The sequence below is a fragment of the Fringilla coelebs genome (genome assembly GCF_963513975.1).
Source record: "Fringilla coelebs genome assembly, contig: SCAFFOLD_324, whole genome shotgun sequence".
NCBI classification, from domain to species: Eukaryota; Metazoa; Chordata; class Aves; order Passeriformes; family Fringillidae; genus Fringilla; species Fringilla coelebs.
Window position 1 is genome coordinate 1 of NW_028167394.1, and position 17,622 is coordinate 17,622.

Here is a 17,622-nt window from a genome sequence, read left to right on the forward strand (position 1 = left end):
TTTTCCCATATTTTCCCCATATTTTTCCCATGTTTTCCAGATGTTTTTCCCATGTTTTTCCCGTGTTTTTCCTGTGCTTTTCCCATATTTTCCCCATATTTTCCCCATGTTTTCAAGATGTTTTCCCGTGTTTTTCCCATGTTTTTCCCATGTTTTTTCCATGTTTTTCCCGTGTTTTTCCGAGTCATTCCCGTGTCTTTCCATGTTTTTCCCATGTTTTTCCCATGTTTTTCCCATGTTTTTCCCATATTTTTCCCATGTTTTCCCCATGTTTTTCCCATGTTTTCCCCATGTTTTTCCCATGTTTTCCCCATGTTTTTCCTATGTTTTCCCCATGTTTTCCCCATGTTTTTCCCATATTTTCCCCATGTTTTTCCCATGTTTTTCCCATGTTTTCCCCATATTTTCCCCATGTTTTTCCCATGTTTTTCCTGTGTTTTTCCCATGTTTTTCCCATGTTTTTCCCATATTTTCCCCATGTTTTTCCCATGTTTTTGCCATGTTTTTCCCGTGTTTTCCCCATGTTTTCCCCATGTTTTTCCCATGTTTTCCCCATGTTTTTCCCATGTTTTTCCCGTGTTTTCCCCATGTTTTCCCCATGTTTTTCCCATGTTTTCCCCATATTTTCCCCATGTTTTCCCCATGTTTTTCCCATGTTTTTCCCATGTTTTTCCCATGTTTTTCCCATGTTTTTCCCATGTTTCCCCCGTGTTTTCCCCGTGTTTTTCCCATGTTTTTCCCGTGTTTTCCCCATGTTTTTCCCATATTTTCCCCATATTTTTCCCATGTTTTTCCCGTGTTTTTCCCATGTTTTTCCCATATTTTCCCCATGTTTTCCCATGTTTTTCCCATGTTTTTCCCGTGTTTTCCCCATGTTTTTCCCATATTTTTCCCATGTTTTTCCCATGTTTTTCCCCATGTTTTTCCTGTGTTTTTCCCATATTTTCCCCATGTTTTCCCGATATTTTTCCCATATTTTCCCCATGTTTTTCCCGTGTTTTTCCCATGTTTTTCCCATGATTTCCCATATTTTTCCCATGTTTTCCCCATGTTTTTCCCATATTTTTCCCATGTTTTTCCCCATGTTTTTCCCATGTTTTCCCCGTGTTTTTCCCGTGTTTTCCCCATATTTTTCCCATGTTTTCCCCATATTTTCCCCATGTTTTTCCCATGTTTTCCCATATTTTCCCCATGTTTTTCCCATGTTTTCCCCATGATTTCCCATATTTTTCCCGTGTTTTTCCCATGTTTTCCCCATATTTTTCCCATGTTTTTCCCATGTTTTCCCCATATTTTTCCCATATTTTTCCCATGTTTTTCCCATGTTTTTCCCATATTTTCCCCATGTTTTTCCCGTGTTTTCCCGATATTTTCCCCATATATTTCCCCATATTTTTCCCATGTTTTTCCCATGTTTTCCCCGTGTTTTTCCCGTATTTTCCCCATGTTTTTCCCGTGTTTTCCCCATATTTTTCCCATATTTTCCCCATGTTTTTCCCATGTTTCTCCCATGTTTTTCCCGTGTTTTTCCCCATATTTTCCCCATATTTTTCCCATGTTTTTCCCATGTTTTCCCCATGTTTTTCCCATATTTTTCCCATGTTTTTCCCATATTTTTCCCGTGTTTTTCCCATGTTTTCCCATATTTTTCCCATATTTTCCCCATGTTTTTCCCATGTTTTTCCCATGTTTTTCCCATGTTTTTCCCGTGTTTTCCCCATGTTTTTCCCGTGTTTTTCCCATGTTTTTCCCATGTTTTTCCCGTGTTTTTCCCATGTTTTCCCCATGTTTTTCCCATGTTTTCCCCATATTTTCCCCATGTTTTTCCCATGTTTTCCCATGTTTTTCCCGTGTTTTCCCCATATTTTTCCCATATTTTCCCCATGTTTTCCCCGTGTTTTTCCCATGTTTTTCCCATGTTTTCCCCATGTTTTCCCCATGTTTTTCCCATATTTTCCCCATGTTTTTCCCGTGTTTTCCCCATATTTTTCCCATGTTTTTCCCATATTTTCCCCATGTTTTTCCCGTGTTTTCCCCATGTTTTTCCCATGTTTTTCCCATATTTTTCCCATGTTTTCCCCATGTTTTTCCCATGTTTTCCCCATGTTTTCCCCATGTTTTTCCCATGTTTTTCCCGTGTTTTCCCCATATTTTTCCCATATTTTCCCCATATTTTCCCCATATTTTTCCCATGTTTTTCCCATGTTTTTCCCGTGTTTTTCCCGTGTCATTCCCGTGTTTTCCCTCCTCACCCATGTCTCCATGCCTTTGCTCAGGCTGGGTTTCAGCACCGCGTCCCTCCCGGCCGTCACCATCAGCGCCGGGATCGGGATCTGCCGGATCGGGGGGGATCCCCGGGGGAAAAACGGGATTGGGGGGGATCCTGAGGGGATTTGGGGGATCCTGACAGGATCCAGGGGGGATTTGGGGGATCCCCAGGGGGGAAATGGGATTGGGGGGATCCCGAGGGGATCTGGGGGGTCCTAACGGGATCCAGGGGGGATTTGGGGGGATCCTGACAGGATCCCGAGGGGGAAAATGGGATTGGGGGAGTCCCGAGTTGATCGGGGGGATCCCAAGGGGAGCTGGGGGGATCCCGAGGGGATTTGGGGGGAATCCCCGGGGGGATCCCGAGGGGATTTGGGGGGGTCCTGAGGGGATCCAGAGGGGATTTGGGGGGATCCAGGGGGAATTTGGGGGATCCTGAGGGGATTTGGGGGATCCTGAGGGGATTTGGGGGGATCCTGAGGGGATCCAGGGGGGATTTGGGGGATCCTGAGGGGATTTGGGGGGGTCCTGAAAGGATCCAGGGGGGATTTGGGGGGAATTTGGGGGGATCCCGGGGGGATTTGGGTGATCCTGGCAAGGGGGGAAATGGGATTGGGGGAATCCCCGGGGGAATAATGGGATTGGGGGGATCCTGAGGGGATTTGGGGGGATCCTGACAGGATCCAGGGGGGATTTGGGGGGATTTGGGGGGATCCCGAGGGGATTTGGGGGGATCCTGAAAGGATCTAGGGGGGATTTGGGGGATCCCGAGGGGATTTGGAGAGATTTGGGGGATCCCGAGGGGATTCTTTGGGGGATCCTGAGGGGATCTGGGGGGATCCTGACAGGATCTAGGGGGGTTTGGGGGATCCAGGGGGGATTTAGGGGATCCTGAGGGGATTTGGGGGGGTCCTGAAATGAACCAAGGAGGATTTCAGGGGATCCCCAGGAGAAAATGAGATTGGGGGGGATCCTGGGGGGATTCGGGGGATCCTGACAGGATCCCGAGGGGATTTGGCGGATCCGGGGGGGATCCAGGGGGGATTTGGGGGGATCCCGGGGGGAAAATGGGATTGGGGGGGTCCCGAGGGGATTTGGGGGATCCTGACAGGATCCAGAGGGGATTTGGGGGGATCCTGAGGGGAAAATGGGACTGGGGGGATCCCGAGGGATCATTATGGGATGGGATGGGATCATTATGGGATGGGATGGGATCATTATGGGATGGGATGGGATCATTATGGGATGGGATGGGATCATTATGGGATGGGATGGGATCATTATGGGATGGGCTCAGGGATCATTATGGGATGGGATGGGATCATTATGGGATGGGCTCAGGGATCATTATGGGATGGGATGGGATCATTATGGGATGGGCTCAGGGATCATTATGGGATGGGATGGGATCATTATGGGATGGGATGGGATCATTATGGGATGGGCTCAGGGATCATTATGGGATGGGATGGGATCATTATGGGATGGGCTGGGATCATTATGGGATGGGATGGGATCATTATGGGATGGGATGGGATCATTATGGGATGGGATGGGATCATTATGGGATGGGATGGGATCATTATGGGATGGGCTCAGGGATCATTATGGGATGGGATGGGATCATTATGGGATGGGCTCAGGGATCATTATGGGATGGGCTCAGGGATCATTATGGGATGGGCTCAGGGATCATTATGGGATGGGATGGGATCATTATGGGATGGGATGGGATCATTATGGGATGGGCTCAGGGATCATTATGGGATGGGATGGGATCATTATGGGATGGGCTCAGGGATCATTATGGGATGGGCTCAGGGATCATTATGGGATGGGATGGGATCATTATGGGATGGGATGGGATCATTATGGGATGGGATGGGATCATTATGGGATGGGGATGGGATCATTATGGGATGGGATGGGATCATTATGGGATGGGATGGGATCATTATGGGATGGGCTCAGGGATCATTATGGGATGGGATGGGATCATTATGGGATGGGATGGGATCATTATGGGATGGGATGGGATCATTATGGGATGGGATGGGATCATTATGGGATGGGATGGGATCATTATGGGATGGGCTCAGGGATCATTATGGGATGGGCTCAGGGATCATTATGGGATGGGCTCAGGGATCATTATGGGATGGGCTCAGGGATCATTATGGGATGGGATGGGATCATTATGGGATGGGGATGGGATCATTATGGGATGGGATGGGATCATTATGGGATGGGATGGGATCATTATGGGATGGGCTCAGGGATCATTATGGGATGGGATGGGATCATTATGGGATGGGCTGGGATCATTATGGGATGGGCTCAGGGATCATTATGGGATGGGCTGGGATCATTATGGGATGGGATGGGATCATTATGGGATGGGATGGGATCATTATGGGATGGGATGGGATCATTATGGGATGGGATGGGATCATTATGGGATGGGATGGGATCATTATGGGATGGGCTCAGGGATCATTATGGGATGGGCTCAGGGATCATTATGGGATGGGCTCAGGGATCATTATGGGATGGGATGGGATCATTATGGGATGGGCTCAGGGATCATTATGGGATGGGCTCAGGGATCATTATGGGATGGGATGGGATCATTATGGGATGGGATGGGATCATTATGGGATGGGCTCAGGGATCATTATGGGATGGGCTCAGGGATCATTATGGGATGGGATGGGATCATTATGGGATGGGATGGGATCATTATGGGATGGGATGGGATCATTATGGGATGGGGATGGGATCATTATGGGATGGGATGGGATCATTATGGGATGGGATGGGATCATTATGGGATGGGATGGGATCATTATGGGATGGGATGGGATCATTATGGGATGGGCTCAGGGATCATTATGGGATGGGATGGGATCATTATGGGATGGGATGGGATCATTATGGGATGGGATGGGATCATTATGGGATGGGCTCAGGGATCATTATGGGATGGGCTCAGGGATCATTATGGGATGGGCTCAGGGATCATTATGGGATGGGCTCAGGGATCATTATGGGATGGGATGGGATCATTATGGGATGGGCTCAGGGATCATTATGGGATGGGATGGGATCATTATGGGATGGGCTCAGGGATCATTATGGGATGGGCTCAGGGATCATTATGGGATGGGCTCAGGGATCATTATGGGATGGGCTCAGGGATCATTATGGGATGGGCTCAGGGATCATTATGGGATGGGCTCAGGGATCATTATGGGATGGGATGGGATCATTATGGGATGGGCTCAGGGATCATTATGGGATGGGATGGGATCATTATGGGATGGGATGGGATCATTATGGGATGGGATGGGATCATTATGGGATGGGCTCAGGGATCATTATGGGATGGGCTCAGGGATCATTATGGGATGGGCTCAGGGATCATTATGGGATGGGATGGGATCATTATGGGATGGGATGGGATCATTATGGGATGGGCTCAGGGATCATTATGGGATGGGCTCAGGGATCATTATGGGATGGGCTCAGGGATCATTATGGGATGGGATGGGATCATTATGGGATGGGCTGGGATCATTATGGGATGGGATGGGATCATTATGGGATGGGATGGGATCATTATGGGATGGGATGGGATCATTATGGGATGGGATGGGATCATTATGGGATGGGCTCAGGGATCATTATGGGATGGGCTCAGGGATCATTATGGGATGGGATGGGATCATTATGGGATGGGATGGGATCATTATGGGATGGGATGGGATCATTATGGGATGGGATGGGATCATTATGGGATGGGCTCAGGGATCATTATGGGATGGGCTCAGGGATCATTATGGGATGGGCTCAGGGATCATTATGGGATGGGCTCAGGGATCATTATGGGATGGGATGGGATCATTATGGGATGGGATGGGATCATTATGGGATGGGATGGGATCATTATGGGATGGGATGGGATCATTATGGGATGGGATGGGATCATTATGGGATGGGCTCAGGGATCATTATGGGATGGGCTCAGGGATCATTATGGGATGGGATGGGATCATTATGGGATGGGATGGGATCATTATGGGATGGGCTCAGGGATCATTATGGGATGGGCTCAGGGATCATTATGGGATGGGATGGGATCATTATGGGATGGGATGGGATCATTATGGGATGGGCTCAGGGATCATTATGGGATGGGCTCAGGGATCATTATGGGATGGGATGGGATCATTATGGGATGGGCTCAGGGATCATTATGGGATGGGCTCAGGGATCATTATGGGATGGGATGGGATCATTATGGGATGGGATGGGATCATTATGGGATGGGCTCAGGGATCATTATGGGATGGGCTCAGGGATCATTATGGGATGGGCTCAGGGATCATTATGGGATGGGCTCAGGGATCATTATGGGATGGGATGGGATCATTATGGGATGGGATGGGATCATTATGGGATGGGATGGGATCATTATGGGATGGGCTCAGGGATCATTATGGGATGGGATGGGATCATTATGGGATGGGCTCAGGGATCATTATGGGATGGGATGGGATCATTATGGGATGGGCTCAGGGATCATTATGGGATGGGATGGGATCATTATGGGATGGGATGGGATCATTATGGGATGGGATGGGATCATTATGGGATGGGATGGGATCATTATGGGATGGGCTCAGGGATCATTATGGGATGGGCTCAGGGATCATTATGGGATGGGGATGGGATCATTATGGGATGGGCTCAGGGATCATTATGGGATGGGATGGGATCATTATGGGATGGGATGGGATCATTATGGGATGGGATGGGATCATTATGGGATGGGATGGGATCATTATGGGATGGGATGGGATCATTATGGGATGGGCTCAGGGATCATTATGGGATGGGATGGGATCATTATGGGATGGGCTCAGGGATCATTATGGGATGGGCTCAGGGATCATTATGGGATGGGATGGGATCATTATGGGATGGGCTCAGGGATCATTATGGGATGGGATGGGATCATTATGGGATGGGATGGGATCATTATGGGATGGGATGGGATCATTATGGGATGGGATGGGATCATTATGGGATGGGCTCAGGGATCATTATGGGATGGGATGGGATCATTATGGGATGGGATGGGATCATTATGGGATGGGCTCAGGGATCATTATGGGATGGGCTCAGGGATCATTATGGGATGGGATGGGATCATTATGGGATGGGATGGGATCATTATGGGATGGGATGGGATCATTATGGGATGGGCTCAGGGATCATTATGGGATGGGATGGGATCATTATGGGATGGGATGGGATCATTATGGGATGGGCTCAGGGATCATTATGGGATGGGATGGGATCATTATGGGATGGGATGGGATCATTATGGGATGGGATGGGATCATTATGGGATGGGATGGGATCATTATGGGATGGGATGGGATCATTATGGGATGGGATGGGATCATTATGGGATGGGCTCAGGGATCATTATGGGATGGGATGGGATCATTATGGGATGGGATGGGATCATTATGGGATGGGATGGGATCATTATGGGATGGGATGGGATCATTATGGGATGGGATGGGATCATTATGGGATGGGCTCAGGGATCATTATGGGATGGGATGGGATCATTATGGGATGGGCTCAGGGATCATTATGGGATGGGATGGGATCATTATGGGATGGGCTCAGGGATCATTATGGGATGGGATGGGATCATTATGGGATGGGATGGGATCATTATGGGATGGGCTCAGGGATCATTATGGGATGGGATGGGATCATTATGGGATGGGATGGGATCATTATGGGATGGGCTCAGGGATCATTATGGGATGGGATGGGATCATTATGGGATGGGCTCAGGGATCATTATGGGATGGGATGGGATCATTATGGGATGGGATGGGATCATTATGGGATGGGATGGGATCATTATGGGATGGGATGGGATCATTATGGGATGGGATGGGATCATTATGGGATGGGCTCAGGGATCATTATGGGATGGGATGGGATCATTATGGGATGGGATGGGATCATTATGGGATGGGCTCAGGGATCATTATGGGATGGGATGGGATCATTATGGGATGGGATGGGATCATTATGGGATGGGATGGGATCATTATGGGATGGGATGGGATCATTATGGGATGGGATGGGATCATTATGGGATGGGATGGGATCATTATGGGATGGGATGGGATCATTATGGGATGGGATGGGATCATTATGGGATGGGATGGGATCATTATGGGATGGGATGGGATCATTATGGGATGGGCTCAGGGATCATTATGGGATGGGATGGGATCATTATGGGATGGGCTCAGGGATCATTATGGGATGGGATGGGATCATTATGGGATGGGCTCAGGGATCATTATGGGATGGGCTCAGGGATCATTATGGGATGGGCTCAGGGATCATTATGGGATGGGGCTCAGGGATCATTATGGGATGGGCTCAGGGATCATTATGGGATGGGGCTCAGGGATCATTATGGGATGGGCTCAGGGATCATTATGGGATGGGCTCAGGGATCATTATGGGATGGGCTCAGCGCTCACCGTGCGGCCCCGGGCGCTCAGGACCCATCTCTGGTTCTCCCTCATGTTCCGGTACCAGTTCAGGGGACCCCTGGGAAAAACCGGAATGGGCCGGGATGAGCCGGGAATGATCCGGGGGGGATCCTGGGAATGATCCTGGGAATGATCCTGGGGGGGATCCTGGGAATTATCCTGGGAATGATTCTGGGAATGATCCCAGAAGCATCCTGGGAATTATCCCAGAAGGATCCCAGGAAGGATCCTGGAAAGGATCCTGGGAATGATCCCGGGAATGATCCTGGGAATGATCCCGGGGGGGATCCTGGGAGGGATCCTGGGAATGATCCTGGGATTGATCCCAGAAGGATCCTGGGAAGTATCCCGGGAAGGATCCCAGTAATGATCACAGGAATGATCCCAGAAGGATCCCAGGAAGGATCCTCGGGGGGATCCCGGGAATGATCCTGGGAAGGATCCTGGGAATGATCCTGGAAATGGATTCTGGGAAGGATCCCAGGAAGGATTCCAGGAATGATCTCAGGAATGATCCTGGGAATGATCCCTGGAGTGATTCCAGGATGGATCCAGGGAAGGATCCCAGAAGGATCCCAAAGGGATCCAGGGAATGATCCTGGGAAGGATCCCGGGAATGATCTGGGAAGGATCCCAGAAGGATCCCCAGAAATGATCCCGGGGAGGATCCTGGGAAGGATCCCGGGAATGATCCTGGGATGATCCCAGGAATGATCCTGGGAATGATCCTGGGGATGATCCCGAGAATGATCCTGGGAATGATCCCAGGAATGATCCTGGGGATGATCCTGGGAAAGGTCCCAGGAAGGATCCCAGGAATAATCCCGGGAATGATCCCAGGAAGGATCCTGGGGGGGATCCTGGGAATGATCCCAGGAAGGACCCGGAATGATCTTGGGAATGATCCTGGGAAATGATCCTGGGAATGATCCTGGGAATGATCCCAGGAATGATCCTGGGAATGATCCTGGGGATGATCCTGGGGATGATCCTGGGAAGGATCCAGGGAATGATCCCAGAAGGATCATGGGAGGGATTCCAGGAATGATCCCAGAATGATCCTGGGAATGATTCTGGGAATGATCCTGGGAAGGATCCTGGGAATGATCCCGGGAAGGATCCTGGGAATTATCCTGGAAAGGATCCCGGGAATGATCCCGGGAATGATCCAGGGAATGATCCTGGGAATGATCCTGGGAAGGATCCCGGGAATGATCCTGGAATGATCCCAGACGGGATCCTGGGAGGGATCCTGGGAATCACCCCGGGATTGATCCTGGAAATGATCCTGGGAAGGATCCAGGGATGATCCCAAGAAGGATCCTGGGAATGATCCCAGGAAGGATCTGGGAATGATCCCGGGAATGATCCCAGGAATGATCCTGGGAATGATCCCGGGAATGATCCTGGGAATGATCCCGGGAATGATCCTGGGAATGATCCCGGGAAGGATCCAGGGATGATCCCAGGAATGATCCCAGGAATGTTCCTGGGAGTGATCTCGGGAATGATCCCGGGAAGGATCCGGGAATGATCCTGGGAAGGATCCAGGGAATGATCCTGAGAAGGATCCTGGAATGATCCCAGGAATGATCCCGGGAATGATCTGGGAATGATCCCGGGAAGGACCCAGGAAGGATCCCAGAAGGATCCTGGGAATGATCCCGGGAATGATCCTGGGAGGGATCCCAGGAAGGATCCTGGGAAAGGTCCCAGGAATGATCCAGGGAATAATCCCGGGAATGATCCCAGAAGGATCCTGGGAAGGATCCTTGGAATGATCCTGGGAATGATCCCGGGAAGGATCTGGGAAGGATCCTGGGGGGATCCTGGGAGTGATCCTGGGAATGATCCCAGAAGGATCCCAGGAAGGATCCTGGGAAGGATCCTGGAAAGGATCCTGGGAATGATCCCGGGAAGGATCCTGGGAATGATCTGGGAAGGATCCGGGTAGGATCCTGGGAATGATCCCAGGAATGATCCCAGGAATGATCCCGGGGATGATCCCAGGAAGGATCCCAGAAGGATCCTGGGAATGATCCCGGGAAGGATTCCAGGAAGGATCCCAGGAATGATCCTGGGAAGGATCCTGGGAATGATCCCAGAAGGATCCTGGGAGGGATTCCAGGAATGATCCCGGGAATGATCCCAGGAAGGATCCAGGAATGATCCCAGGAAGGATCCAGGAATAATCCCAGGAAGGATCCAGGAATGATCCAGGAATGATCCCAGAAGGATCCCAGGAATGATCCTGGGAAGGATCCTGGGAAAGGTCCCAGGAATGATCCCAGGAATAATCCCGGGAATGATCCCAGAAGGATCCTGGGAATGATCCTGGGAAGGATCCCAGGGAGGATCCCAGGAATGATCCTGGTAAAGATCCCAGAAGGATCCTGGAATGATCCCGGGAATGATCCTGGGATTGATCCTGGGAATGATCCTGGGAATGATCCCGGGTAGGATCCTGGGGGGGATCCCAGAAGGATCCCAGGAAGGATCCCAGGAGTGATCTTGGGAATAATCCCAGAGGAATCCTGGGAATGATCCTGGGAATGATTCTGGGAATGATTCTGGGAATGATCCCAAAGGATCCTGGGAATGATCCTGGGAATGATCCCAGGAATGATCCTGGGGGGATCCTGGGAATGATCCTGGGAAGGATCCCGGGAATGATCCCGGGAATGGTCTCAGGAATGATCCCAGGAAGGATCCCGGAAGGATCCTGGGAATGATTCCAGGGGGGATCCTAGGGATGATCCCAGAAGGATCCTGGGAAGGATCCCAGGAATGATCCTGGGAATGATCCTGGGAAGGATCCCAGAAGGATCCCGGGAAGGATCTGGGAATGATCCTGGGAGGGATCCCAGAAGGATGCCAGGAGTGATCCTGGGAATGATACCAGGAAGGATCCCAGGAATGATCCCAGGAAGGATCCTGGGAGGGATTCCAGGAATGATCCCAGAAGGATCCTGGGAAGGATCCCAGGAGTGATCCTGGAAATGATCCTGGGAATGATCCCAGAATGATCTCAGGAAGGATCCCAGAAGGATCCTGGGAAAGGTCCCAGGAATGATCCCAGGAATAATCCCGGGAATGATCCCAGAAGGATCCTGGGAAGGATCTGGGAAGGATCCTGGGGGGGATCCTGGGAATGATCCCGGGGGGTATTGCAGGAATGATCCCTGGAATTATCCAGGGAAGGATCCCAGGAATGATCCCAGGAATGATCCTGGGAATGATCCAGGGAAGGATCCTGGGAATGATCCAGGGAAGGATCCTGGGAATGATCTGGGAAGGATCCGAGAATGATCCTGGGAGGGATTCTGGGAATGATCCCGGGAAGGATCCTTGGAATGATCCCAGGAAGGATCCCAGAAGGATCCCGGGAATGATCCCGGGAATGATCCTGGGAAAGATCCCAGAAGGATCCTGGAATGATCCTGGGAAGGATCCCGGGAGTGATCCCGGGAATGATCCTGGGATTGATCCCGGGAATGATCCCAGGAAGGATCCTGGGAGGGATTCCAGGAATTATCCCGGGAATGATCCCAGAAGGATCCTGGGAATGATCCCGTGAAGGATCCTGGGAATGATCCTGGAATGATCCCAGGAATGATCCCAGGAATGATCCCGGGGATGATCCCAGGAAGGATCCAGGAAGGATCCCGGGAATGATCCCAGGAAGGATCCCAGGAATGATCCCGGGAATGATCCCAGGAAGGATCCTGGGAAGGATCTGGGAAGGATCCTGAGAAGGATCCTGTGAATGATCCTGGGAAGGGTCCCGAGAAGGATCCGGGAATGATCCCGGGAATGATCCTGGGATTGATCCTGGGAATGATCCTGGGAATGATTCCAGGGGGGATCCTAGGAATGATCCCAGAATGATCCTGGGAATGATCCTGGGTAGGATCCTGGGGGGGATCCCAGAAGGATCCCAGGAATGATCCAGGGAATGATCCCAGGAATGATCCCCGAAGGATCCCAGGAAGGATCCCGGGAAGGATCTGAGAAGGATCCTGGGAAGGATCCAGGGAATGATCCCGGGAATGATCCCAGAAGGATCCTGGGAAGGATCTGGGAAGGATCCTGGGGGGGATCCTGGGAATGATCCCAGGAAGGATCACGGGAATGATCCCAAGGAATGATCCCAGAAGGATCCTGGGAATGATGCTGGGAAGGATCCCAGGAAGGATCCTGGGAAGGATCCTGGGAATGATCCTGGGAATGATCCTGGGAGTGATCCCAGGAATGGTCCCAGGAATGATCCCGGGGATGATCCCAGGAAGGATCTGGGAAGGATCCTGGGAGTGATCCCAGGAATGATCCCAAAAGGATCTCAGAAGGATCCTGGGAATTATTCCTGGAATGATCCCGGGAAGGACCCAGGAAGGATCCCAGGAATGATCCCAGGGAGAATACTGGGAAGGATCCGGGGAAGGATCCTGGGAATGGTCCCAGGAAGGATCCCAGGAATGATCCCCGGAATGATCCTGGGAAGGATCCTGGGAAGGATCTGGGAAGGATCCCGGTAATGGTCTCAGAAGGATCCCAGAAGGATCCCGGGAATGATCCCAGGAAGAATCCTAGGAATGATCCCAGAAGGATCCCGGGAAGGATCCTGGGAATGATCCTGGGGGGGATCCTGGGAATGATCCCAGGAAGGATCACGGGAATGATCCCAAGGAATGATCGCAGAAGGATCCTGGGAATGATGCTGGGAAGGATCCCAGGAAGGATCCTGGGAAGGATCCTGGGAATGATCCTGGGAGTGATCCCAGGAATGATCCCAAAAGGATCTCAGAAGGATCCCGGGAATTGTCCATGGAATGATCCCAGGGGGAATCCTGGGAAGGATCTTGGGAATGATCCTGGGAATGATCCAGGGAAGGATCCCAGAAGGATTCTGGGAAGGATCTGGGAAGGATCCCGGGGGGGATCCTGGGAATGATCCAGGGAATGATCCCGGGAAGGATCCCAGGAATGATCCTGGGAAGGATCCCGAGAAGGATCTTGGGAAGGATCCCAGGAGTGATCCTGGGAATGATCCCAGAAGGATCCTGGGAAGGATCTGGGAAGGATCCTGGGGGGGATCCTGGGAATGATCCCGGGGGGTATCGCAGGAATGATCCTGGGAATGATCCTGGGAATGATCCCGGGGGGGGATCCCAGGAATGATCCTGGGAATGATCCCGGGGGGGGATCCCAGGAATGATCCTGGGAGGGATCCCGGGAAGGATCTTGGGAATGATCCTGGGAATGATCCCAGGAAGGATCCTGGGAATGATCCCAGGAATGATCCCAGGAAGGATCCTGGGAATGATCCCGGGAAGGATCTGGGAAGGATCCTGGGGGGGATCCTGGGAATGATCCCAGAAGGATCTTGGGAAGGATCTTGGGAATTATCCCAGAAGGATCCCGGGAAGGATCCTGGGAATGATCCTGGGAGGGATTCCAGGAATGATCCTGGGAATGATCCCAGCAATGATCCCAGGAATGATCCTGGGAGGGATTCCAGGAATGATCCCAGAAGGATCCTGGGAATGATCTGGGAAGGATCCTGGGGGGGATCCTGGGAATGATCCTGGAAAGGATCCCGGGAATGATCCCGGTAATGATCCTGGGAGGGATTCCAGGAATGATCCCAGAAGGATCCTGGGAAGGATCTGGGAAGGATCCTGGAGTGATCCTAGGATGGATCCCAGGAATGATCCTGGGTGGGGATCCGGTGGATCCCGTGGCCTGACCTGAACCCGGATTTCCGGAACTGCCGTGTGTAATATTCCAGCACATCCGGGGGCAGCAGGCGGCTGGGGGCTGGATCCTCCGGGAATCCCCCCAGGAACCCCCCTGGAGAGAGAGAGAGAGAGAGAGAGGGGGATCCACTGGGAATGCGCCCTGCGGGAATCCCCCGGATCCCCAACAGGGATCTCCCCAAATTCCCCCCAGGGATCTCCCCAAATCCCCCCCAGGGATCGCCCCAGATCCCTCGGGATCCACCGGGAATGGGCCCTGCGGGAATCCCCCGGATCCCCAACAGGGATCACCCCGGATCCCCCCAGGGATCTCCCCGGATCCCCCACTGGATCCCCCAAATCCCACAGGATCCCCCCCCCCCAGCATTCCTGAAATCCCTCAGGGTCTCCCCAGATCCCACAGGATCCCCCAAATCCCACAGGATCCCCCAAATCCCACAGGATCCCCCAGATCCCACAGGATCCCCCCCCTCGGCATTCCTGAAATCCCTCAGGGTCTCCCCAGATCCCACAGGATCCCCCAGATCCCACTGGATCCCCCAAATCCCACCCCGATTTCCAGGAATCCCCAAGGATCCCCCATTCCCAGAATCCCCCAAATCCCTGGGGATCCTCCAGATCCTGGGGGATCCCCCAGTTCCCAGGGGATCCCCCAAATCCCACAGGATCCCCCATTCCCACAGAATTCCCAATTCCCAGGGGATCCCCCATTCCCAGGGGATTCCCCCCAGTCCCAGAAGTCCACAATTCCCAGGGGATCCCCCAAATCCCAGGATCCCCCAAATCCCACAGGATCCCCCCAATTCCCAGGGGATTCCCCCAAATCCCAGAGGAACCCCCACATCCCACAGGATCCCCCAAATCTCAGAGGATCCCCCAAATCTCAGGGGATTCCCCTATTCCCGGAGGAACCCCCAATTCCCAGGATCCCACAAATCCCAGAATTCCCCAAATTCCAGGGGATCCCCCAAATCCCAGCGGATCCCCCCATTCCCACAGGATTCCCCCAAATCCCAGAGGAACCCCCACATCCCACAGGATCCCCCAATTCCCAGGGGATCCCCCAAATCCCAGAATTCCCCAAAACCCACAGGATCCCCCAAATCCCAAAATTTCCCCATTCCCAGGGGATCCCCCCAAATCCCAGAGGATCCCCTCATTCCCACAGGATCCCCCCATTCCCACAGGATCCCCCCATTCCTAGAGGATCCCCCCCATTCCCAGGGGATCCCCCCATTCCCAGGGGATCCCCCCATTCCCAGGGGATCCCCACCTCTCTCCCAGACGCGGTGGAAGTTGAGCTCAAACGGGAGCCGATCCTGCGGGATCCGGAGATCAGCGGCGGATCCGCCGGGATCCGGGAATTCCCGGGGGATCCCCGGAAAACGGCGGGATCCGGGAATTCCCGGGGGATCCCCGGAAAACGGCGGGATCCGGGAATTCCCGGGGGATCCCAGAAAACGGCGGGATCCGGGAATTCCCGGGGGATCCCAGAAAACGGCGGGATCCGGGAATTCCTGGGGGATCCCAGGAAAACGGCGGGATCCGGGATGGCCCCGTACCCAGGGATCCCATTGGACGCTCCAAAAGCGCTCCGGGGTTTCCCGTTCTTTGGGATCCCGCCCCGGCCCCCCCCGGCCAATCCTGGTCCCAATCCCGATCCTGATCCCGGTCTTGATCCTGAACCTGATCCCGATCCTGGTCCTGATCCCAATTCCGATCATGGTCCTGATCCCAATCCTGACCCCAATCCTGATCCTGATCCTGATCCTGATCCCAATCCCGATCCTGATCCCAATCCCAATCCTGATCCCGATCCTGGTACTGATCCCAATCCTGATCCCAATTCTGATCCCAATCCTGATCCCAGTCCTGATCCCGATCCTGATCCAGATCCTGATCCCAATCCCAATCCTGATCCCAAAGCTGACCCCAATTCCAATCCCAATCCTGATCCCAATCCCGATCCTGATCCTAATCCCATCCCAATCCTCATCCCAATCCCGACCCCAATCCCATCCCAATCCGGATCCCAATCCTGATCCCAATCACAAACCTCATCCCAATCCCGATCCCAATCCTGATCCCGATCCTGACCCCTAACCTGACCCCAATCCCATCCCAATTTTGATCCCAACCCCATTCCCAATCCCAATCCCATTCCTGATCCCATTCCCAATCCCAAATCCCAAACCCTAAACCCCAAATCCCAGATCCCAGATCCCGAATCCCAAGCCCCAAATCCCAACCCCAAACCCCAAAACAGAAATCCCAAACCCCAAACCCCAAACCCCAAATCCCAAACCCCAAACCCCAAACCCCAAACCCCAAATCCCAAACCCCAAATCCCCAATCCCAAACCCCAAACCCCAAACCCCAAATCCCAAATCCCAAACCCCAAATCCCAAACCCCAAATCCCAAATCCCAAATCCCCAAATCCCAAACCCCAAATCCCAAATCCCAACCCCAAACCCCAAACCCCAAATCCCCGATCCCAAATCCCAAATCCCAAACTCCAAACCCCAAACCCCAAACCCCCAAACCCCAAATCCCAAACCCCAAACCCCAAATCCCAAACCCCAAACCCCAAACCCCAAACCCCAAATCCCGGATCCCAAACCCCAAATCCCGGATCCCGGATCACCTCCCGGTTGGGGGATCGGATCAGGATCTTCAGGGTCCTCTCGATGTCCTTCTCCAGCTCCGCCTCCGCCACGCCCTGGGACGGGGAAACCCCAAAAACCCCGGGATCGACCCCGAAACAGCGGGGAAAACCCCAAAACCCCAGAAAAAAACCCAAAACAGCGGGAAAACCCCCAAAACAGCGGGATCGACCCCAAAACAAAGGGGAAAACCCCAAAACAGTGGGATCGACCCCAAAACCCCGGGAAAAACCCCAAAACCACGGGATCGACCCCAAAACAGCGGGAAAAACCCCAAAACCCCGGGAAAAACCCCCAAACCCCGGGATCGACCCCAAAATCCCGGGGAAAAACCCCAA

General features: G+C 52.5%; 1 protein-coding gene across 1 annotated transcript in view; it reads right to left on the reverse strand.

Moving 5' to 3' along the window:
- Positions 1-2,209: 2,209 nt before the first annotated feature.
- EPHX2 (epoxide hydrolase 2) overlaps positions 2,210-17,622 on the reverse strand; it is a gene marked incomplete at its 3' end in the record, with an annotated part of 63,025 nt that continues 47,612 nt past the window's right edge. The window contains exons 13-17 of the mRNA XM_084227482.1: positions 17,266-17,340; positions 15,894-15,939; positions 14,612-14,714; positions 8,853-8,922; positions 2,210-2,333 (exon numbers count right to left, since the gene is read on the reverse strand). Coding sequence (XP_084083608.1) covers positions 2,210-2,333; positions 8,853-8,922; positions 14,612-14,714; positions 15,894-15,939; positions 17,266-17,340 — 418 coding nt within the window. The remainder of the gene's footprint in view (positions 2,334-8,852; positions 8,923-14,611; positions 14,715-15,893; positions 15,940-17,265; positions 17,341-17,622) is intronic.